This window comes from Cryptomeria japonica, chromosome 11 (assembly GCF_030272615.1).
Source record: "Cryptomeria japonica chromosome 11, Sugi_1.0, whole genome shotgun sequence".
NCBI lineage: Eukaryota > Viridiplantae > Streptophyta > Pinopsida > Cupressales > Cupressaceae > Cryptomeria > Cryptomeria japonica.
The window spans coordinates 313,301,722-313,327,484 of NC_081415.1; the positions used below are offsets into that span (position 1 = coordinate 313,301,722).

Sequence of the window (25,763 nt, forward strand, 5' to 3'; positions counted from 1 at the left end):
TCAAATGAAAGGAAATAGCTATGCATCAGAAAAACGATCACATGCCATTTTATCCCTGCATAGCCATTTCCCAAACGAAAAACATTGCAATTGTAATTGATGAAACCGTCATAAAAATTCATATGATAGCCAGGAGTGACCGTCAAATTCCAAATGTAGGTCGTATAACTATTTGTCCTCACATAGAAACCCATCTTTATATTCATCATTTGTCGTCGCATAGAAACAGAGACTACTAGTCATTTGTTGGAGTACGAAAGCCATAATATTTTCCTTTCCATATTGCAGGGGAAAGAAAGAAAGAAAGTTGTAAAACGTAGCAGGCAATCACTCTAATGAACTTAAAAACTACTCATTACCTAGTCAAGCAATCTGCAACCTGAATACAAAAGTCCTTAATACTATAAATTAAAGCTTTGACTCTCGTTAAGGGAGGAGAAGAGAAGCCTGTATACAATTTGAAGATTCTCCCGACTCTGAAGGCAGGGGAGGAGTGGGGAAAAACAATGGCATGGTGTTGTTACTGAGAGATGGGAAAGACTTGCACGATTGTATGGTTCCGAAGAGACCTTCGAGTGGAGGACAACCCTGCTCTGGCAGCTGCTGCAAGAGGTAGAGGTGAGGATGTCACTGTGCTTCCTGTGTACATTTGGTGTCCCAGGGAGGAAGGACAGTTCTACCCTGGTCGAGTTTCGAGATGGTGGGTGAAGCAGTCCCTCATCCATCTCCATCACTCTCTGCAGATCATGGGCTCCCCTCTTATAATTATTAAAGCACAGGATACCCTTTCAGCCCTCTTGCACTGTGCTAGATCCACTGGAGCTACTCGGATTTTTTACAATCATCTCTATGGTTAGTTACTCCATAACCCATCACATTTTACTATCTGTATGATTAGGTATTCCCTTATTCATCTCATTTCACTAGTCCAATTGGTTAGTCATTCTGTTGACCATCTCATTTAATTATATATTGATTGCTGTTGTCAACAATACTGCACACAATTGGTAGATCCTCATATTATTGCCCATGATTAGTTTATTATATGGTGGGTAAGACTGATATTTTGGTAATTTGCTTATTTTTGGTATATCAACCCAACTTATCCGGCATGAATTGTCACTGATATCCAGGGATTAAAACACCTTTTTCCTAATGGATTCAGTTGGTTTGTGCCAACCTCTGATCTCCTGTTTAGTTCATTAGCTGACGTGCTTCTGTTGGGAGTTACACAAGGTGAAGATGCATTTTGTACAGAATAAACCCTGACGAACACTTCCGGGATTAAAATATTCTTTTGGACAAGATCGGTATTTTGGGAGTGTTTTATTTGTTTTTTCGTCCAGCTGAATACATCTAGATTGTAGTAGTTTCAGGCGGTTTATGTGAACCTCCAATTACCCATTCACGCAGTCAAAATTCACAGTTAGGATAAAGCTCGTTACCTGTGTTGATATACTCCTATGTAGTTAGATGGTCCCCAAATACATAAGCAGATGCATCTTGCACACAATACATCCCGACAAGCACAGAGGGGATCCCTATTAGCATCCACATGATTAACGTACCCAGTAGAGGATAACACTGAAATGTGGAAGGAATATGCTCACTTTGTGGATTTTCCTACATCTATTCTGAAATGGATTTTCTTCTCTGCCTGAATGCAAATATTGCCAAAATGAACTCAAGTGGTTCATGCCAAACTTTGGTTACCATCTCAGTCGCCTGGTCCGCCATTCACAAATTGGACGCATCTACGTATCTTTATCTGGTAGACCATTGGGAATTTAATTGGCCCAAATTGCATTTGCAGACCATAGTAATCCACTAAGATGTAGGTGTCTGCAGGATCCATAAATGCACAATTCCCCTGATTTGGCATTCACAGATAGGATGCACGCTGTTACTTAATATACGCTATTGGAAATTACTTTGTTCCCAACAGCATGAATATTGCCTTCAAGTTGGCTTCTTTGTGGCATTCGTTGGAGTCCATAGGTGTTCACTTATTCTAGATTGTTGTTTTAGATCGGATTATAAGACAGGTCATTACCTGATATATCCTATATGAATATTCGTTGACTCAAATGACATGACTGAATGCATCTTTGCTTGTTTCTATGTAAGCTTCTCGGAATCCATGGACATTTAATTCCTTTAGTTTGGCATTCAAAGATAGAACACATGCCATTGGCTGACTTACCCTGTTGGGAACTACCTGAGCCATGCACCATGAACAGATGCATCTAAGATTGCTTCTGCATAGGATTCCTCGGAGTCCGCAGATGCATAATTCTTTTGTGTTGGCATTCACGGATAGAACACGGGTCATTGGCTTATGTACCTAATCGTGAACTACATTGATTCTAAAAGCATTATAGACGCATCTTATGTTAGGTTTTCTTTCCATCCATAATCATAATATAAAATTTTGACAACCTCATTCTCTTATCGTCTTCATCAATTTGGCTTTACCATGCTTGCTATAGCTTTGTTTGATCATTGTACACGCATAAATTGTAATATAAATTGCATGCATCATCACATCGTATATTATTGTACAATCGAACTCATTAATGAAGGTCATTTCATGAATTATAACATTTTCAATTGGGAATATGGGTCATCATTGTATCATATATAAGAGCGCATCAAATATAAAAGAATGGAGATAAGGTTAAAGATATCAGAACAATAGAATACTAGGTAGATGAATTTTTGTTTTGAGGAGTGCAAAAGCAAATCATCATCGCCTATTTTCTTTAATTTTTATTTTTTATTTTTTTAATAATGGAAATTTCCTATAGTTTTTATCTTACTCATATGCTTATTAACAATTCTTTGCAAAACAGCTTCCTAGAGGTAGGGCAATTGTCTACTGGAGATATATTAACATTGCAATGTCCAAATATGCAAATCATTTATTTCTATAATGCTGGTGTGCAATTCTTGGGAGACTCTCATTTGGGAGTTCATAACTTTTCTACTCACATTTTGGCTCATTACAAAATTGCCTGTACCCATGTACCTGGTTCTTGTACACGTACCTGTACGGGCAACTTAGATTTGATCCTAAGGCACTGCATATCCATCAGCAATGTCGAAGTAATGAGGTTATATAATGGCATTGTTATGTTGTAATGCAAAGTTATGCCTTTCATGCATATCTTTCACCAAGGTGTTGATTACTATTTTATTTTTTATATTTGTTAATTATTAGATATATTGTATCATGTAGTAGTTATGTATTATCGAAAGGCCATTTGACAAAAGGGAATGGCATTTGATATTTAATTACCATTCTCGAAGTGGTAAGAAACTATCTTTGTAGATTCTAGTAACAGACATACTATAGTCTTTATAATCATGATTAATAATAACAATGCCATTCTTGATAGACAGGTAGAGAGAGGGGGACGGACCTTTCTTTGAATTTATCCCAATTCCTCAACATGCAAGGACAAGCATGAAGCAACTCTCTATTGAGAATGTCCTAAGTAAACCTATTAGTCTAGAAACCTCAGGAGAGGAGGTTTTCATTGATTGCAAGGGCTTTCCTCATAGAGGGAGAGGGAGGTAAGAAGGAAGGGTTTATACCTAGGGATGATAACTTTACAATTCATAATCAAATGAGACAATTCCTTTAGAATATCGTCAAGCAAAAAGTTTTCTTCCAAGAGCATAGTCAACTTTTAATTAGTTATTCATCAAATCAAGTCTAGATTTATCGGATCACACCTACCCACTCCAGGAACTTAAAAGACGGAAATTTATGACTTGACTTGTCCTTGGGATATGATCTTTCCTTGCCTGATTTTTGATCCTTCAGCACAATCTGCCATGTCTCTTGCACTCCCCTTCTCGTCATCCTCTCACTCACCTGTAGTACAATATCCTTTTTCAATTCCCTTTGAGAAGTGGGAGCAATGTCTTCAATGGATAGAAACAAAGGTTCTTTGTCATTCAACATGGAAGGCTCAAAGAGATGTATGTTCTAAACACTCATTATAAAGAATGCTTTCATATAAGATGACAAATTTGTTCATGCATGGTTTAGCATGCCTGAACTCAAGTAAAACACGAATACCTTTATTGAAAGGAAATTAGATTTTCCCAATATGTATATCACCAGTTATGCCCATCCAAGGTAACTCAGTTGATTGATGAAATGCTGTTCCAATTCAAGGGACCACGATGAATTCAAGATAAATCAGATAAAACTTGGCTATTGCAGAAGATATATTGTTATTTTAAGATTTAATATATTAATTTGACTAATTTGTAAGCAAATTCATTGCATATATTTATCATTTCACAGTTAAAATCGTAAATGGAAACCACTTACAATTAGGCAAATAAAGTTTTCTAAATCAGCTCACAAGTAAAGTTTTATTCCAAATCCTGATCTAACCAGGTATATAAAAAAATGCAAAAGATAATAAGGTAGAAGGAAAAGAGTGAGAATATTTTGCAGTGATATGAAGTCATGATCTTCTGAGAAGATAAAATTCCAGAGTAACTACTCTTCCTTGATCAATATATGCACGAGTAGAGACACAATTTGGTGCAGAAGTCTGATGGGAGATCAAATATAAACTTTCATGTAACAGACTGTCATGTGTACGTGAAAATTAGAAACATAGTCTGTCGCAGCCTTGAATTCATAAATAGTTGGTTCAAACATGAAGAAATTTGCACATTTCATTTGAATTTCATGAAATACATCAACAAGATAACTAATTGTATGAATACCCAATAAAACAGAGAAATTAGATGGATAAAGTCTAAAAATTGCTTGAAAAGAGGGGCTCCCAACCCTCATATAGTTTTGGTCCTTTATAGAGTCTCTCTTAGAGATAGTGAGTTTATCAACTCAACTACTTGATTCAAAAACTAAACGCAAATCCCAATCCAATGGCTCAAACAGGATATTGGGTTTGAAATTCAAGGGTTCTAAAACAATCTGAATTTGATGTTTGGGACAACAAATCCCTCACAGCAATCTTCTTTTTAACCGATTCCTGATGTGGCATGTAACTAAACACACCTTCCCAGGCATGCTTGTTCCTGATTATATAGAATACTTTTACAAACATTAGTCTCTGCATAAAGGAACTAGAAACATGGTTTAAACTGCTTCTTATGGTCGGATGACATGAATTTCAAGGCCATTTTGTGTTTCCAAAGTCTTCTTATCTCACTTCCAAGGTCCATATTTGAATGGTTTCATCCTTTCTCACATCAATATGATCTCCTGATATTCGTTGTTAGTTCAAATATTCATATCTGTTCTCTTCTTTGTTCCCATGTTGATACAAGGCTCTTTTGTGAATATGAATTTGCACAATCCTTTGGTAACCAATATATCAGCTGAAACGGTCTTCTTAATATCAGCTTCCTCTCTATAGCCTCAACAATCAACTCTGTTCACAGAATCTAATTCTCCATGTTTTCATTGCTTCAGGAATATGCTTCTCTATTTATAAGGTTTAAGCTTTTTGATCTTTTTCAGGAATCCAGAATTGCCTCAGTTTTGACACATCATTATAGCTCAAACAAGACTAATTAGAACTCGGGTCAGTAGTACCATCTACATGGTCTTCTTTAAAACTTAAATCCATATTGAAAAATAAACACAATAGCATCAACCTCCCTTTTTCATAACAATGAACAATTTAGTCAAATTAGTTTTCCCCATAGTTATTTTAAACTTTAGAAGAACGAATCATCCATTATCCCAAATAATGAATCATAACAAGTATAGATAAACGCTCTACTTCAGATTTTCAAGTCAACTTAAGTGCTAATCTTTATAAATCAATATATGTCCCTTATACAACTTAATTTCATCCAATATTTAAATACCTCTGTTAGTTCAAACTTTGTTCAGTCTTGTTCTGTATCAGTGTAATCATGATAACAGTTTCAAGAAATTGAACTCAGTTTTTATAAGGATAGGATCTGTAATGTCTAAACTTGAAAACTTACTCCCATGTGTCTGTTTCTAAGATATCCCTTTATCTGTTATATGTTAACTGTGTTTTTCTTTTACAAATATGCCTAAAACACAGAATCATTGTTTAAAATGGGTCCCGGAATTAAATGTTCAACTAGAGTCTACAAATCATCCCCATGGCTTTGGAACTTATCTTGTTCATCATGTCTAGATAGAAGTAGATTTTAATCCTTGCTTTTGTGTGAATTTGATTCTTAGGCTCGTGTTACAATGAACAAATCGGTGTACAAATGAAAAGTGGAAGCAAAACCAAATATCAGGAAGGATATGTGTGTTTGATGGTCTCCCGGTTTAAGGAAATTCTTGGGATGGGCAAAGCTGCCTTTGGCATGCCCGGAATGGGTGTGCGTGTCATTTACACAGAGAGTGGCCATCAAAGTTTTATCACTTAGGTCTTAGTGCATGGTTGCTAGCCTCAAGCTGAATCTACAGCCTGGAATAAAAACTGTAGATCCAATGCATTAGGTTTTAATTGCACATGGTCTAACTTTAGTGATGACATGGCTCATGCTTATGACTTTGGAATATACAATTGTGGACATAAAATCTCTAGTCAATTCTATTATATTTGTGGCCTTAGTTCCGAGAATGTTTCAAGTTAAGAAGTTCAGAGCTACGTGGGCCAATGAATCTTTCTTAAGCAAGTTCTTTAATTTGAGGCCTATGTGGCATTAACACCATCAATCTGCAAACTTGGTTAATTCATATTGTGGACTTGAACTAGATGGTCGGACATATTCTACAGAGAGCTTGGGTCTGTGAAGAATTAAGCTTTTAAGATCCAGATCCACGCAAGTGAGTAAATTCCAACTTATTAGCAGTTTGAAATTTGGTCATGTGGCTTTTGCAGCTTTAAACAATCTAAAACTTGGATTTATCTCTCTTGGTTAATCATGTTGCATGCAAGATCTTGGGTCTAAAAAAGTTTATCAAATCATGAATCCTGAATCAATTAAGCTGATATTTCTGATTTGTCAGACTTTTGAATTTTAGATTTAGGTGCTTATTTAATAACATACGAACTCTGACACTTTAAACTGTGAACTTGATCATTACTTCTGGAAAGGCACATGTTCAGGTTTTGGACTTCATGATTTTAAATTATGGATTTAAACCCAAACTCTGGACTTCAAGGTTTTAAACTATGGATTTGAACCCAAACTTCAAGGTTGATTTTATTAGAATATTTAATTATATTTTAGTCACCTATAGTTAGTTCCTTGTTTAATGGTCATTTAGCTTTTAAGCTTTATTTAGCATTTAGCTTTTTCTTTTTAGTTAATTAGCTTTTAAGCTTAATTTAGCTTTTAGCTCTTCAATCTTTTACTTTAACGTTATGTTCTAATTATAGAACATCGTCTTGTAACCTCTATATATACGTGTGTATATCGTTCAATGTAATCATCCGTTTATTGAATCATTCATTCAATTTATTTTTCATGGTATCAAAGCGGGTCAATGGGATTCTTTAAAGTTTGGCGAATTTTTTAATAAAAATTCATGGCCTTCTTTCTAGAATATTTTTCAGATTTTTTTAATTGTTTTTTTATAAAAAAATGATTTTGCTTTTTTGAAGGTTTTTTGAGGGTTTCTAGTTCATGGACGAATTTCTTTATGCTGGGCAGCAGTTCATGTTTTTTTTAAGGTTCTGGAGATTTTCGGGCCTGCAACCTGAAGTTTTTTTTTTTTTGCAGATTGAAAATTTTCCTAGGGTTTCTTCAATTTTCAACTAGGGTTTTGACCCTTCAGTTTAATTCGAAATTTTATTCTGGTTGCAGATTCTTGGTGGGTTTTTCAAGACCTCAATTGGGTTGTCGTTGGATTTTTCTGGGTGCATTCTTTTCCGTGCCTCGATTTTTGAGCCGTCGGATCTACATTTTGTTTTCAGATCCAGGGAGGGTCTCCACCGCAGCAGAGTGTTATTTTCATTTGTGATCAAAAGGCTTGCAGTGTCTTCTGTAGGGTAGTTAGTAGATAGAATGACCATTAAGGGAGGGTATTAGAATATTTAATTATATTTTAGTCACCTATATTTAGTTCCTTGTTTAATGGTCATTTAGCTTTTTAGTTAATTAGCTTTTAAGCTTTATTTAGCATTTAGCTTTTTCTTTTTAGTTAATTAGCTTTTAAGCTTTATTTAGTGTTTAGCTTTTTAGTAGTTCAATTTAAACGACTTGTTCTTAATTTAGAACGTCGTCCTTGTAATCTCTTTATATACGCTTGTATATTGTTGAATAGATTATCCGATTATTGAATCATTCATTCAATTTATTTTTCAGATTTCATTGTTCAAAAATATTTGGTAAAGGCAATCGGCTTCGGAGTTAGCTTCATGTTCAAGGTTGAAGCTGTATGTGCAGATGCATTCAAGTTTACTGTTGATTTTGAATTTGGGGTTAAAATGACTTTTAGGGTTTAGGACACTTGTGGACTTACACCCAACCAAATTGTGGACTTGAGCTATGTGGTTAACTATATTTCAAAATGGAACTTGGGTACATGAATAGACATGCTCTTGAGGTTTGGACCCAAGCATATGAGTCCAAACCAATTTATTGGCATTTTGAATTATGGATATACACGGTTTAAAGTCTGGAAGCTAGTGAGCAGACTTAAAATTAATAAAGGACTTGGTCCATTGCCTAAAGAACATGATTCTGGGGATATGGTTTAGGTCTAATAAATGGGAACTTTATCATGAACTTGTTGCCCTTAAGTTGTAAAACCCTTCTTTGTGCTGAATTCAGAAGTTTAGAAAATAACAACCAAATTTGTATACCAGTCATCATTAGCAATGGATTGCACTATATGCTATTGGTAAATGATTTGAGAATCAGTTTGAGCCATAGCCTTGCTTGAGCCTTGTCCTCTCAAAATCTTTATGGGTCAGATCTCCAAATCAAACTCTTCTAATAGGGTCACCCATTTACCCCTTTGTTCACCCTATTCATATTGCATCGACATAGTTTTTACTGCATAATCATGAACAATAGGAAACACTTTGTTTTGTAAAATGTAATTTCAAAATTTCTTAACAGCTTTAACCAATGCAAATACTTGCTTATCAATGCTAGAATACTTGATTTCTGCATTACAGAATAGAGAACATACACCTGTGATCTATAACCTCTTTTCTCTGAGTCAAAATAACAACACTATAATGCTTTGAAGAAGATGAAAATATGTAGAATGATTCCGTGTAATTAGGGCTAATTAAGACTGGTGTAATAGCAATTGGTTTCTTTATTTCTGAATATGTAGCTTGTGATTTAGTGATCCACTCAACTTTAAAGCGTTTTTCAACATTGAATTAAGTGGTCTGACAATGTTAGTGAATATTGAAACAAATTTCTGAACAAATTGATCTTATCAAAGAAGAATTTCAGCTCTTTCTTGCTCCCAGGCAAAGGGATCTTCAAAATAGTTTGAATCCTTTTTGGGCCTATAGATATACCTCTCTTGGAAATATTAATTTAATGATATCAGATTTCCACAATCCATAACTTTCAAAATGCTGTTTTTTCTTGATTAGACTGAGAAAACTTTTTTGTATCAACATTTCGGATCACACTCCGTGATCCATCATCAGGATAGAAGAGAGCTAAGAGAAACATAAGATGATGATGGATCACGGATCACGATGATGGATCACGGAGTGTGATCCGAAACGTTGATACAAAAAAATTCTCACACAGTCTAATCCAGAAAGAACAGCATTTTGAATATTAATTCATCTTCTGTTACCTGAAAATACACTTCTTTGGATTCAAATAAATGCCATGCTTTTTGCATTGCTGTAATACTTTCATCAAATCAGTCACATGGTCCTCGTAGTTCTTGGAAAACCCTATTAAATCATCCATGTAAATCATAATGCATGTATTGATCAAATCTTTGAATGCTATGTCCATGGCACCACTAAAATTTAGCCCTTGCATTAATCAATTCAAATGGCATTCTCTTGTACTCAAAGGTTTCTCATTTTGTGGTAAAAGTTGTCTTTATCTACCCCTCATAATTTACCATCACTTGACTACATTTGTAATAACTGTCTAAGAAATTTGTCATTTGTGAATCATTGACAATTTGTAGAACCTCATCAAGAGAAGCAAGTGGATAATTATCCCTTTTTGAAGCCTTGTACAAATTCTAAAAATTGATACATTTTCTGATGTCACCATTTTTTTGTGGACTAGAATGAGATTATGTAATGTCCCCTTCTGAGGAGTCGCCTAAGAGACCATTTAGTCTATCTTATTTCTGTAGGCTAAAGTCAACAGTGAGGAAATAATTTAAATTAATTATTTAATATTATCCAATAAAGTACATTTTAAGGGTAATGTTAATTAATTAATTTAATAAAGTGCCATAAAGTGACTTAGTGAAATATTAAAAAGGAGAATAATAAAGTCACTTTATTTTCAGAACTTAGAATTATTTTAAGCGGGAAATTGAAAAGGTTTTCTGGAATGTTCTACGGGTTGGATGGCATAATGTTTTGGAGCTCATTTTCAGTATGCTTGGATTATTTCTTTTGATTGGGTTTTGGAGAGCTTTTCGAGGAGCCAAACCCTAAGATGGAAACCCTAAGGGATGCTGGTTTCGGTAGTGAAACTATCTACCCTAGCCAATTGTTGGAGATATCATTCAGATTTCTCACAAGGATAAAATGATTGAGGTTTTTAAAAATTGTGAAGTCCTTAAAAGTCAAATTTCATATTGATTCTCTTGGAAAGCTACAGACAGGGTTTATTGGGATGCCATTTTTGGATTTTCCTGGCTGCACGTTGAAGGAGCTGAGTGAGACATTGGAATAGTGGATGCCATGCATTGAAGAACACTCTTAAGTACTGGGCAATTATCTCAGAAGGTTTATTTTTAAAATATTGGCAATTTCCTATATCCCATTGGAAGGTTATTGCTGGTCGTGGGACACTTTGCCTTAAAATTATTAGCTGGGCGATTGGTAATGCGTGTCAGAGCTGAGCATGGATGAAAATATTTAATTCATCCTACCTCCAATAGCAATGCAGGATTGCAGGTGTATGTTGGGTTGAAAGTTAGATGCTGTTGGTTTGGCATGAGAACTAGCTGAAGGGTTTGGATGACTTAGTGGGCTGTCTCCAAGCATGTTATTCTACTTATTCTAGACGCCAAGGCCAAGTTTGTTCTCTTGATTGGGCATGAGAATGCAACATTGTTGTGAATCTGAGACCAAGGGTGTGGCGCATTCTGTTTGCTGTCCTGGCGTGGAGGAAACTGCAGTATACAGTCCACCAAAGTCTGCTACATATTTCTGAACTGTAATGTGAATTATTGATGCCAATAAAGAGGTCAGAAATTCATAAACTATCTGAGTAATTTCCAGTAATAAATTTTTATCAAATCCTCTCTATGTAATATCAGTTTGATTTATTTTTCCATCAGTATTATTGCAATTATCTTATTATTCTGTGCAAAGCCCTTCGCAATCTAAAAACCAATATAAATTGCATTTCTCAAACCTGCAACAAGTATTACACCATTCTCAGAAATATACTGTCAATTTGACTGGATGTTGACAGAGATAGTACTCAAATTATTCGGAAGAAACAGTGAAATTTGGGGTGAAAATTTATTAGGGATTTAATAGTTGTATCAGATCTTTGAGCCTGCTAGTGTATCGTGTTTGAACGAACTGAATGTCTGAAAACAGTTTAATGAGTCCAAAAGGTAGAGAATATATCACGTATAGGAGCAGAAGAGAACGAGGTCTCCTCAGCTCAGGTTCAGAAGAAGAAGAAGAAAACATGGGGGATAGATAAGGTAGACAAGAACAACGAGACCCTAGTGTGTTGGCTATGCTCATTGATCTTGGTAGAGGCCAGCAATAGTTAGTTCAGATCTTAACCCAGATGATGGAAACAATGAATGCAAACAAAAGAACTAATCAAGATAGTAATTAAAACAATGGCAATAACAGGCAGAATGGTAATCAGGGAGAAGGTAGTAACACTAACATTCCTGTAAGTTCCAGGGCAGCAAGTAGAACCAGTCCCAGGCCTCTAATGCCTGAGTTTTTGGATGCACAACCTAGAGAACAAGCAGGACAACGAGGAAGTGAAGGATGGGGTGATTATTTATGGGAACATCAATCATTCAGTGTTGAGTTCATCCATGTCCTTGGCAGATTTTTGTGGCATCGAATATATAAATAGACCTAGAGGGGAAAGACGACAAGGAAATAAAAGAGATTTGCAGTGCAAAGTTGGCAAGTTGACCATCCCTAGTACAATGGGTCAAGTAAGTGTATTGCACGTGCCTGGGTGCAGAAGTTAGACACTTATTTCTAGCTTAACCCCATGACAGAAATGGAAACTATCAAACATGCCACCCTTCATTTAGATGGAGAAGCTCATGAGTGATGGTACCATGGGCTAGTGACTTCGGGACATGACAGCATAACCTCCTATGCAAATTTCACACAAAGATTGATAGACAGATTCAATAGGAAGTATCTATGGAATTAAATTTTAGAGAGTTAGCACAACTGAAATAGGTTGGTTCAGTTGATTCCTACATTTTAAAATCCTAGAGACTTTCAGTGATGATCATAGATGTGTTAGAGCATAGATTGATTGTGCTATTTATAGAGGGACTATCAAAACTACCTCATAGTTGGATTAAGGCATTTGATCCTAACTCCTTACAGGATGCCATTAAGAGGGCTAGAAACATGGAAAGTTCTGCCCCTACAAACAAATTTCAGCCCAAACCCTTCTAGCAGAAGAAAGACAAGAAACCTTTTCAGAAGGATTGGCCTAAAAGAAACAATTTGGATGATAAGGCTCAAAATGAGTTGCATAAAAGAAAGTTATGTTTCAGCTACAAGGAGCTTTGGGAACCGGACCATAGGTGTTTGGGAAAGTTTAAGGTGCATTATATTGAGGTAGTATCTGATAGAGAGGAAGAATAAAAGGCAGAAGGTTCTCATGGCAGCGAACAAAGTGATCTAGATGATGAGCATATGGCAAAGGATGAGCATTCACCTAAGGGGGTGAAAGGTGGGACCATTGCTACACATTCTAGTACACCTAGATTTAGCGCTTTCAAAGTTTGTGAAGTTCTATAGGGGCAGCATGTGACTGATCTGGTGGATAGTGGGGTAACTCATAATTTTATAGATACTGCATTAGCGGTTAAGAGAGGACTACAAGCAGAAGACTTTGAGAGGTTTAATGCAGTGGTGCAAATTGTTTCTTGATGACTTGTACTAAATGAGTTCCACAACTAAGTATTGCCTTGGGCAACTACATTGTCACCGATGACTTCTATGTTGTTGACTTGGGGGATATTAATGCTATATTGGGCATTCAGTGGCTTCACTCATTAGGGGAGTATTCCTAGAATTTTCAAACAATTGAGCTGAAGTTTAGAGTGGATGGGAAAAAGGTTTTTCTTCGGGGAATGTCCAATGGTACACCCAGGATCTTGTTTGCAAAGAGAATGGAGAGCATATTTAGAAATGGGGATGTCGCATGGGCAGCACGGTGTCTGATTTTGTCTAAGTCACCTACAGCTAGTAGTGTTTAGTATCATGTAGACATACAGTCTGTGTTGGACAAGCATAGAAAGATTCGTCTAGGGAGACATTTGGATAGGTGTTTTGAGAACGTTATTGAGCTAGAGGAGGGCTCTACGTTCATCACCACCACTCCTTATAGGCATTCAAAGAGATTCAAGGAGGAGATAGAAAAATCCATTTAGGAGTTATTGGATATGCATATTAGACCTAGCTTGAGTCCCTTAGCTTTAGTATTTTTGATGAAGGAGGACGAGACCATTAGGACGTGTATAGATTACCATGCCTTGAATAAAAAGACCATCAAGAACTCCCAAGATCAATGAGTTGTTGGATGAATTGCATGATGTAGTGTACTCGAAGATTGATCTTCTATCAGGATATCATTAGATCAAAGTGAGGGAGCAGGACATTTATAAGACAACATTTAGGTGTCACTACAAGCATTATGAGTTCTTGGTCATGCCCTTTGGGTTAACTAATGCTCTTGCTACCTTCCAATCTTGTATGAACCGCATTTTTTAACAAACAATTGTAGAAGTTCCTTCTAGTATTCTTTGATGACATACTCATACATAGTAGGACTTGGGAGGAACATTTGAGACATCTTGATGAGGTTTTGGGTATCATGGAGGCACAATCCTTGTATGCCAAGGCTTCCAACTACAAGGTTGGGATGGTTGAGATTCTCTACTTGGGGCATGTGATCAGTGCCAATGGTGTTCAGGTACACTAGGAGAAAATTCAGGCTATTCTGGATTAACCATTGCTGAAGACATTGACAGATTTGGGGGGATTCTTTGGTTTGTGCAATTACTATAGGAGATTTGTTAAGGGGTTTTCTCAGCATGGCACACCTCTTAAAGATCTCACAAAGAAAGGGGCTTTCAGGTGGATGGATGAAGCTCAATAGGCATTTGACAAACTTAAGGAGGTGATGAGTACCTGTCCTGTGTTGGCTTTACCAAATTTCTCTTAGGCCATTCTTTTAGAGTGTGATGCTTCAGGTGAGGGGATTGGAGTAGTGTTGATGCATGATAGATACCCCATTGCCTATGAGAGCCAAAAGCTCTGAGATGCATAATAGATGCCCCATTGTCTATGAGAGCCAAAAGCTCTGAGATGCATAGAGACTATATTTCATCAACAACAAGGAGATGCTTTCCATCATGCATGTGTTGGAAAGGTTTAGACCAAAGTTGCATTAATCATTTGGGGAATTAATCGACAAAACAAAAGTATAAGATTTTTTCAAAAAATTGGGAAAAAAAGGATTTACAAAAAAGTGTAAAAAATTGCAGAAAAACAATCAAAAACTATTTTTTTTTTAATATTTTAGGGCATTTCCATAGCATAGAGATATTGTAGACAAATAAAGTAGACACTTCAACACATGAATTGTAGAAAATAGATTTTCATTGTTTATATTCATATCGTTGATTACGTTGCACAAAACATACCACAACATAAATAATATCTAGATGGTGATAGATGTCAAAATGTTGATTACAATATAGTTTGTGACTTTGAACAAAGTCAACTTGTAAACTAAGTACAAAATTCCAAAATATCAAATGTAGGCAATGACATGCTAGAGGGCAGGAGGCCTTGATGATGAAGCTCCCGGGTGAGAGCCTATCCTAGCTTGTTCAACCCATTCAGGATCCAAGTTGGCTTCCCTCATGAGATCAAAATCTTCAGTCCCAAGCGGAGCATCATCATCAACATCATCATCATCAACACAATTAACTCAGACTCTGGATCTATCTTATCAAGGTCAATTGGCGAGTCTTCCTCAATAGTTCCTGATTTTGCCCATGTAGAAATTAGTCTTTGCCTTACAAGTGAGGAACACAATGAATAATGAATACAATTTCAACTATTGCAACTATATATTAATATTCTCACCTTGAGCTTTCTTTATCTTCAAGCCCCTAACAATGAACCGGATTTGCATGGGTCTTGGTTCGTGTTGGGTTCATGCTGGGTTCGGCCAGGGTTCATCCCAAGAGCCTTGGGTTCTCTATGGGTTCATGGTAGGGAACCTAGGGCCCCTGGGGTGAACCTTGGCTGAACCCACGTGAACCCAGACGCGAACCCAGGCGAGTAGTTAGGTTAAGTCACATCAAAATGACTTTTAAACATTAAAAGTTTAATTTTTTTTGCCCCTTTAGATATTTCTTTAAATTTTTACATATAATATGTATAGATATATATTATATATATATATATATATATTGTATTTTTTTTATATATATACATGTATAGACGAACCCAACCCACGAACCCAAAAGGCAAATTTTTTTTTGCTCGAACCCATGAACCAAGTTCGCATCTTCGAACCCACTCCCGAACTCGAACCCAAACCGGTAACTTAGATTGAATGCCGTGTGAGAGGAGTACCAATAATTACCAATTGCCTTCTTTGCTTGTTCAGTGATAGTTTTCCTCTATCTTGTACTTACCAAAGTGGTTTGTGATCTTGGTGTAGTACGAGGTTGGAAGAAAGTATTAATGTTTCCTCCACTTGTGTTTGGTCCATGTGCTATAGAATTAGGTGTTGATCCAGATTCCCTAAAACCCCCATCTTCACCATTCTCCTCACCCAAATGGTTCCTCCTAGCATCTGCAGAACTAGAACCTAGTTCAACCCCAATTCTCGCCTTTTTGGCCTTACTCTCAACAATCCCTTCAAGAGATTGCTTTGCCTGATACGAGACATCTGCAGGACATCTTTTGCATATCTCGGTGTTATTTCCTTGGTTCTTTTGACAAATGCCATTTGAAACGATAAATTCCACCATTGATCTCTTCAAGACACTAATTGCACTTGACCTTCGTGCTACTTGGAACTGCTGTGCAATGTGTCCACGCAAAGTCTTTTTGACGTGGCATTGTGATCAATAATCAAATCTGCAAAAGCATTTTAATTCAGTCTTTCAACAATTTCAAATGATAGTTTTAAAGATATGAGTTTTTATGACTACAATCAAATGTTATGAGTGGACCAAAAAGACAATTGCGAAGGCTTTTATACTGCATAAAAGAAGGAAAGGTTCAAATACTCATGTTTCTTGTAAGCATGAATATACCCGTTCAGGTTATGTACAAGTAATTCAATTTGTTGAATCATCAATTCCTGCATTGGTGACATGTAGAAGATGACTGTTGCAGCAGTCAAGCATGAGGATTAAGCAAGTCTTCCTCAGAATGCAAGGTAGTAAGCTGTGGAAGTTCTAAAGAAGATCCACAATGCATTTGAAGGGTCCTTAAGCAATTGGCTTGTAAAACTTCCAAGATGATAATGGAATCATAAACCCACTTTTCTGGTCTTCTCCCTTATGTAAAAAATATCAATTTTGGCTTTCTGAGTGTTGACTTCAGTAGTATATTACTATAATGCATTTGATCAGCACATAAGTAAAAAGTAAAAATCAGTGTTGGTGAGTTTACACAAGAATATTTACGTTGATTACCAATCAGTTGGTATTGGAGCAAATTTATCCATGTGACTTGTTTAAGGGTGTTGCTAAAACATTTTAGATAAGTGTATGCATTTATTCCATATTTGATAGTTGACAATTAGACAAGGAAGTACATGCCATTTGGTGGCATAGTTCAGCTATGAGCAAAACTCTGAAGAGAGATACTTTAAAATATTCAAGATACAATTCCAATTTGGCGTAAACTAAACTGTAAATAAAATTTCATATAGTTTTTCATATATTTAGTTTTTAATATATATATGAATAAACAAAAACTAAATTGTAAATAAAATTTCATAAACTAAACTAAACTAAATATCATATATGAATAAACAAAAAGTAAATTGTAAATATGAATCAAAGAAGCAAGTTCATTCCTTTTGGGAGGTATGTTGTGAGTGTTTTGTATATTCATGCCTACAACTGGATTGAGTGGAGAGAATATATAGATTCTACCATTTGAAGAAGATGTTGATGCAGAGAAACTTGACGATTGAATCACTCAACTTAAAGGTATCCTTCAGCATCATACTTGCTCTTCAGATTAAAAGGTCTCATTTGCTAGACTAAGAATGGCAAAACACTTTTGTCTTGGTTTGAAAGTCTCTCATTTTCCATGGCTATGAAAAAGAAAGTTCTTGGCAGCATTTTAAATTTAAACAATTGATTAGGAAGCGATTCTATCCAATGTGTCATAAGGAAGAAAAGGGTATGAAATGTCTTAAGCAAAAAGAAATTCAAAAGGGCTATTCAAATGGGTAAAGATGTGTTAGAATAAGTACCAATGAAATATATTAGTGGACTTCGTAGTCATCTCCATAGGCCCATTTTTCTTTCTAAATTGATTGACACAAGCAAAAGGGTAAGAAGGATGCTCATTTCTCACTAGAAAATAAGATGGTAATGAAGATTGAATGCACTGCTGAAGTTGATTCTAGACTTTACCTGCACTACTAAAAATGTTGGTGTGATGGTTGGAGAAGCATTGTTGAACATTAAGTTCTATGTCAACGGTGTTAAGGTTGATTCTTTGTTTGATATGGTCACAAACTAACTTTGATTGCACAAAGTAGATGGACTTGCTTTGGAAACTTTTTAGCCTTAAGCCCTATGGTTTGGGTTGGATTAAGAAAGACACACAAATGCTAGTTGATAAGTAGTGTAGATTGGAGTTTGCTATTGGTTCTAAACTTGATGAGATTGTGATAGATGCAGCTCTTGTGGATATTTGTGTTGTCTTGGGCAGCTCCTACCACTACCAGTATGACTGAAAGGTCTCTTCTCTAGGAAAGGGAATGGATAGTGGGTCATCAACAATGACAAATTTTCATTTATATGTGCTCTTCATGGCAAGCGGAAGTCTTTTTGAGATCTTGAATCTTCATAGGAAGAAGAGTGGCAACATGAGCTCTTTTGGACAGAACTGATACTGAAAATGTTACTCCATGTTCAAACAAATTTTCATTGTATCGTCTAGAGTCTGAATAAACAAAAACTAAACTGTAAATAGAATTTCATACAATTCCAATTTTTAATAAACAAAAATTTTGATTAAAAAAAATAAAAACCTGATAAATGCTGCTCCTGCGAAATTTCTCAGAAGACTTGCAGATTTCTCAGAAGACCAATGCCACCAAAATATCTTTGACTTGCAGATGCCCCCATCGACTTGTATGGATTGCTGTGTGCTCTGCACGGGCTTTAAAGAAAACGCGGGCCAAAATATTGTCGTTTTTTCACGCATTTTAGGGTTGATTTTTCTGTCGTGATTTTTTTCGTGTTTTTTTTTTTGCGTTAAAATTGGGGTTTTAATCATGATTTTTTTGCGATTTTCAACGAAAAAATTGTTGACTATAGTTGATCGATTTTTACTGATTTTTTGGGGGAAAATTTCGGGCATCACCCCGACTCCCGATTAATTGCATATAATAACGATTTTTTCCAGATGTTTGCTTCTTTGGTTCAGACAATATTTGGTAGGTGGAAAATTTGTTGTTAGAATGGACCATTTCTTGGAACAAAAGGATTTAAATGATAGACAATAGAAGTGGGTCAGCAAGGTGTAGGTGTATGCCTTTGATATAGAGTATGTTAAGGGGAAAAATAATATTGCAGGAAATCCACATTTTGTTCCCTAGTAGAAATTTTAGCTGATTGGAAGGCTCACCTTTTGGCTGATTATTCCAAAAACGCTTTGGCATGCAAGATTATGGATGGGAACATTCAGGATGATAGGTATAGGTGTTAGATGATGTCATCTACTACAAGGACAATTTTTTTTTGGTTCCTGAATCTATAAGCTGAAGGAGAAGATTTTGAGAACCACTCATGATAAACTTCTTGTAGGACATCCAGGGTACTTCAAAACATATAGGCAAGTCAGAGAAAGATTCTCATAAAAGGGTTTTTAAGGAGGATGTTGTGAAGACCCCTTTCCATATCTCTCCTAAATCTCCCACTTGTCATAAATTTTGTTTTGCTGTTACTTTACAGTGTCTTATATGTGCAGTTTGAAAGTTTTTTGCATGTCTGATATGTTATTATCAGATTACACAACAATTCAGATATAATGAACCACAATATTTTAAATGCTAGAGATAATGATCGGATAAACATTTCAGAGAGACAAATTGGGTTCTAACTTTTTTGGAGCCAAAATCATTAGCTCAGAATTTTATTGCAGTCTTCAGAATATTTTCTCGATACATTCAGACATTAATGCCTAGCATTTCCAAGGTGCTAGCATTAATCCTTCACTAGAGCAAAGAAGAAATATGAAAGTGATCAAAGATTCACAACAATACAATGCTTTGCTGGAAAATGGATAATCACAGTTTGCTGAAGATATATGCTGTTGTGAAAGGTCTTCACTGCCAATACTCTGTGCTTGTCAAAACAACCACAGCCATCTACAATATTGATATTCTGTCGCTATAGGAATCCACACCAAGAAATGTGGAGATTCGCTCAAGGGAGTCTCCTTATTGGTCCTGCTCAGGTGAGGAATCCACACTAGAAGAAAATAATATCTGTGCCCAAGCTGTTCTAAATTGCCTTGCCTTACACAATTATCGATCATGCCCAACACGGTGCAAGGGGGAACACCCACAAATTAGTAGGATGCTTACATAGGAGGAGTGACCTGGCAGGAACAAGCAATTCTCTGAACTCTTGATACACCTCTAAACACCCACACAATAACCCATATAATCTTTGCAAACTGTCAAAGGCCCACACACCTTAGCTAAATCGTAGCAAAATCCTGTGTTATATGAGAAGGTGTGCACTTAGCAAAATTCTAAATGGAAGGGAACAAGACAAAAAGCACCAATACTCCTTGACAATGGCTCCCGATAAAGAAACGATACTTTCCTTCCAAATGCACTTTAGTATCTTGCAATATTAAAATAAGTGCTCAACTCCATCCAAGCTTTTAAATATAGTTTTTGCGACCAGCTAGAATGAAGATTTCAAGTGCCAAACTTAAGAAGAGTTGTCCAAATTAGAATCGGACCCACACAAAATATTTCATCAGACCTCAGACAAATGACAAGCAATATTATATTTCAAATATAAGCCGTCCAACAATATCCCTCTTAGGTCTGCCAATACCTTTATTGCTGCAACTTTGTCTTCGAAGGAAGGCTTCACAAATTTGGCGTAGTTGTGAACTTTATCATGAATCCATCCTTTTGGAAGAGCTAGGTTTTCATCCAACTCTTCTATCAAACTTTTGAAGGTTTCTGTCCTTAGAAATCAGTGTCAGGCAAAGGATCACATATATTCATCATTTCAAAAACCATAAAGCATGCCTCACTACACCCAACCAATCTCCTTATAAAGAACTCCAAGAAACATCTAGAAGATTAGGTTAATTTAATATTTCTCACAGCTGGAGAAATTTATTTAATGAAGTGACTTATATTATTATTTTATTATTTTCACTTTATTTTTTAATTTAATTAATTAATTAAGTCATCCTTTTGAAATAAAAATAATTTCTGGACAACTTAATCAATTAATTTAATTAAGTCACTTTATTAAAATTTGGGGACATTATAGATGTCTTGCGGGGCATGTTCATGAATGCATGACTTGTGAGCAAATTAAGTTAGAACAAAATTTTCCAGCAGGTTTGCTACAACCATTGCCTATTCTAGAGCAGAAGTGGGATAGTGTATCTATGGATTTTATCACTGGTCTATGGAAGGTGTAGGACAAGGGTTGTATCTTAGTAGTAGTTGATCGGTTGACCAAATTTGCTCACTTCTTTGCCATCTTATCAAAGTTTAAAGAACCATAGGTTGCTGATTTTTTGTTTAGAGAAGTGTTCAAACTCCATGGATTGCCGAAGAATATTGTCAATGATTGAGACAACAAATTTTTGAGTATCTTTTGGCAAGAACTGTTTAGATTGGCTGGTACAGAACTGACTCAGAGTACCAATTACCACCCACAAATTGATGGAAAGATAGAGATTGTGAACAAACGGGTGGAGGGATATTTGCATAACTATGTAGCGAAGTAGCACAAGACTTGGATTAGGTGGTTGCATTTGGGTGAGCACCTTTACAACACCATCTATCATATGTTGATTGGGATTAATCCTTTAAAAGCCTTATATGGATGTGATGCTCCATCTTTTATGGATTTGACATTTGATGATAATAGGGCTCTGAAAGCTAAGGATTAGATTTAGGAGAGTTGGGAAATTCTTAAGACACTTAAGGATAATCTTCAAAGAGTTTTGTCATTGATGTCAATATTTCAATCATTCTGCTTATGTCTCTGTGCAAAATGTTTTTGTATGCTTAGATGATTGATTCTTTTAGTCTAGTTTGTGACATGTGGATTGAGCGTATATTTATTGGAAGCCAGTTGTGCTCAGTTTGATCACTGTTTATCTCTACTTCTGTTTGTGTCAAATGTATGGTGGAATTCAATTGTTTTGACTTAGGGATTTGCAGGGAGTATAAGTTTCTTTTACAGAGCCGTCCTCTATTATTCTTTGACAATGGTGATTTATTCTGCTTGTATTTGAGCCGTTTCTTTCAGCCTTAGAGGTTCTCTGTGTTAGGATTCCCACAGATACTGAGAGGGGGGGGTGAATCAGTATCTAACCGGTGAGTAGAATTTCTTATCTTAAAACATGCAAAACATATTATAATAGTGTACCAGTATGCAAGAAATAATGCAATAAACAGAATTATAAACATCCACATGAAAAGCACACCATGACACAAGGATTTAACGAGGAAACCCGGTGTGGGAAAAACCTCGGTGGGATTTGTGACCCACAATATCCACTTACTGGCCAATAAGAGAATATTACTTACAAGAGGGGCCTGCACATGCAGGAAGGCCAATTGCCTAGAGCTCACTGCTCAATGGGAAGTCTCACTGACTTACAATGTGGATTTAAACAAATCCAATATCTTGTACTGCTTTACAATAGCATCTATAATGCCTGATTCAGTACCGGTTGCTGCTCTGCTTCTTACATAAACCCTTTAACCTATATTTCGCATAATAGGTCTGCCTTAATATTTTTCCCTTTCGCTTACATCACTTCCTTTTTCTTTTCTTTTTTTTAAAATGTCTACAATGATCTCTCTTATATATAAGAGTCATTTTACAATATGCCAAGTCGGCTTACAAAGTTTTTACAATAATAAACAAAAATAATATAACAAAATCCTGTCGGCCTCTGTGCCGGTATACTTCCTTTCTTTGTGCTGGTGCCGGTGCCCTGAGTGCCAGTGTAGAGTTTGATTGTTGATGCCGGTGAACTATCATGCTGGTGTAATGCCTTGCCGGTGCCATAGGATTGTAAGGTTGCCATCAATGACAAAACCTTCAATCACCTACAATGTCTCATTGGAGTGCATATGCCAACAATCTCCCCCTTTGGCATTGATGGCAACACTCATGAGAAATTTCAAAAGTGTATCCAAAAATGTGAAGTCCAAAAAAAATGTTACCAAAAATGTGTGTGCTCCCCTTGAGCATATGATTCCTGTGATGTTGAATTTTCTCATCCCACTACTCCCCCTTTGGCATCAATGACAAAGGTTGTCAAGATGTCAGTAGAGTTTGTAGTTTCAACCTTGTAACTGGGTAGTTACAATTTGAAATAGATCCACCAAAATCAAGTTCATACTCTCCATAAACTTTTTACTATCTCTTATTGCTGTCTCTGTTCTTTTAACTGTACCGGTGAGATGCTGCAAATGCTTTGTCGGTGTTTTCTGTCCCTGTATCAGTGCCTCAGTATTTCCTTCCGTAATGATGCTAGATAGTCCAGTCTTGGACTCAGTTTTAATCTCAGATGCTTTGCCTTATTCATTATTCTCTCCTTTTTTCTTTCCAATTTAAGTAATTCTTCCTCAAAATTTGTTAGCTTTTGTTCAAAAACTGATAATGTATCAGGTGAGTTAACAAAATTATTTGCAATTTTATTGATTTCATCCTGTACCTTGCTCATCTTTTCATCTATATCTACAGTCAAAAAGTTTGTCATACAGGTGTCTTTGTACAGAGTTTTGTACTCTTTCAATAAGTTACATAGTTCCGATAGAAGTATGTCAAAATCTCTGGTATACTTCTTTATCTGCTCATCAAAGAATCTTTGCTTTTCAATTTCCAATTTGTGCTTCAATGTCTCTTCCTTTAATTTCTCAATGTTTTCTGTGATATATTTACACAAGGTATCAAGTTGTCCTAAAGAATCTTTATTGTCTATATTACAGTTAGGAGCAATTACCTTCAAAATTGGTATTGTGTCATCTATTGCCTTATAAGTTTGTGAGCTGCAATCTTTTACATTTTTAATTGAATCTAATAGTACTTCAGTCACATTAGTTGATTTGTAGCCTGATGATGAACCTACATTCTAAGTACCGCCAATGGAAGTAACCAAGCTTGTATTGACCTCTGGTAGGTCTGTTTGTGTTTGCATTTCCTTAGGCAATGGTTTTTCTATTTCTCCAGATTGTCGGTGGCACTGTTTCCTTATGAACCTGTTCCTGTTTCTGTTGTTGTTCCTGTTCAGGAGCCTTTTGCTCTGTTTGTTTCTCTGGTTGTTGCATTGTCTCAGTCTGAGTCTGAGTTTCTACCTGTTGCTCTTTGTCATCTGCCGGTTTCTCCTGTGTGTTATCAGTTTGCTCAGCTACCAGTGGCTCACTAGCCATTTTAGTCTTATCAGCTGTATCTTTGTCTACCACAATGTTGATCTTTTGAGTATCAACATCCACTGTATATAAGACTTCGGGATTAGGATTGACATCCTCTACATCCATACTTTCAACTGCCGGTTGATCTTCTGTAGTTTTTACCGGTGATGTAGAAGGAGGCGGTGGGGATAAGTTATCTTTAACTTTTATACTCGGAGGTCCACCAACCTTTCCTTTACCCTTGTCTCTTTCCTTCTGATATACCTTTATTGGTTTGGGGTTCCGGTATTCCTCCTGTTTTTCTTTTTCTACTAGGAAAATGTCCCATGCATTTTCTGTCTCCTCAGTCACCTCATTAACTCTTCCAACCATTAAAGCAATGTGCCGGTGTGCAGTAGAAAATACTGACCGGTTGGCTTCAACAATTAAGTCATCAATTTCTTTGGGTGAATTCACTAGATATACAACAAGTAGCTTTTCTATCTTGATTTTCTTGTCAAGTTCTATTACTGCTTGTCTCCTTGCTTCCAATCTTTTGAATAGTTCATCTGGTACTTCATCTACTACTTCCATCAAAAATTTCTTATACATATCCATATGTAATATAACACTGTTTTCTACTTGTTCTTTTTCATCAGCTGTAGAGTGTCATATAGTTTCTCTATATTCTTCAATTTCCCTTCCTCTGTAATTTCATTCAACAGTATGTCAAGAGAGGTCAAGTCCTTGTTTGTCCTTTTCTTCTTCTTTGGTGTACCCTTTCTTACCGGAGATCTCACTGCTTGTTGTTTTTGTCTTGTCCTCCTAGGTGAGGGTGTGGTTGCCGGTGAGAGATCTCTTTTCCTTACAACTCTTTTGAAAGTTGCAGGCATGTCATTCTCTGAAGAAGTACCTACCGGTGATAGGTGAGTTTCAGGTTGTGGAGCTGCTAACTCATCCTCTATCATATCGGTTTGTTGCATTACTTTATCCTTGATTTCCTTTGCTTGCCTAGAACCTTTTCTTTTAACTGCCTCAACCTTTTTCACTCTTTTCTTAGATTGTATTTGGCTTTCAATAGTTTCTGCACTACCAAATACTTCTTCCTTAGGTTCTTTAGGGGCTTCGAGAAGTGCTTTAGCATAAGTTTCAATTATATGATCATCTGTTTCGTAGCCCATCTCTGTTACCCAAACTGTCCTGGGGATGACTGCTTCCATCCAGATCTCATCCTTCTTGATTACAAAGCAGATTTCATCCTTATATTTGTCAACAATCTTTTGTGATAATCTGATTCTTTTCTTCATTTTGGCCTTAAGTGCTTGAAAGAAATCATGGATATTGTTTTCCTTATCTTCTCCCATATTATTGAATAGTTCTGTTAGCTGTTTACCTACTAGTATATCATATCCAAGTTCTTTGTAGCCTATACTGGGAACCTGTTTGGTTATATGTAGCATTAGACATACTAGCAGATTTCCAAATTTAAAAGTTCCTTTCTTGTCCTTCTTAATCTTGCCTAAGTTGTCAATTAATTCGTCCTTCAACCA

At 36.2% G+C, this 25,763-nt stretch overlaps 1 protein-coding gene across 1 annotated transcript in view; it reads left to right on the plus strand.

The window, feature by feature from the left end:
- Positions 1 to 215: 215 nt before the first annotated feature.
- LOC131065042 (cryptochrome-1) overlaps positions 216 to 25,763 on the plus strand; it is a 123,213-nt gene continuing 97,665 nt past the window's right edge. The window contains exon 1 of the mRNA XM_057999411.2: positions 216 to 852. Within this exon, the coding sequence (XP_057855394.2) occupies positions 531 to 852 (322 nt within the window). The 5' untranslated portion in view covers positions 216 to 530. The remainder of the gene's footprint in view (positions 853 to 25,763) is intronic.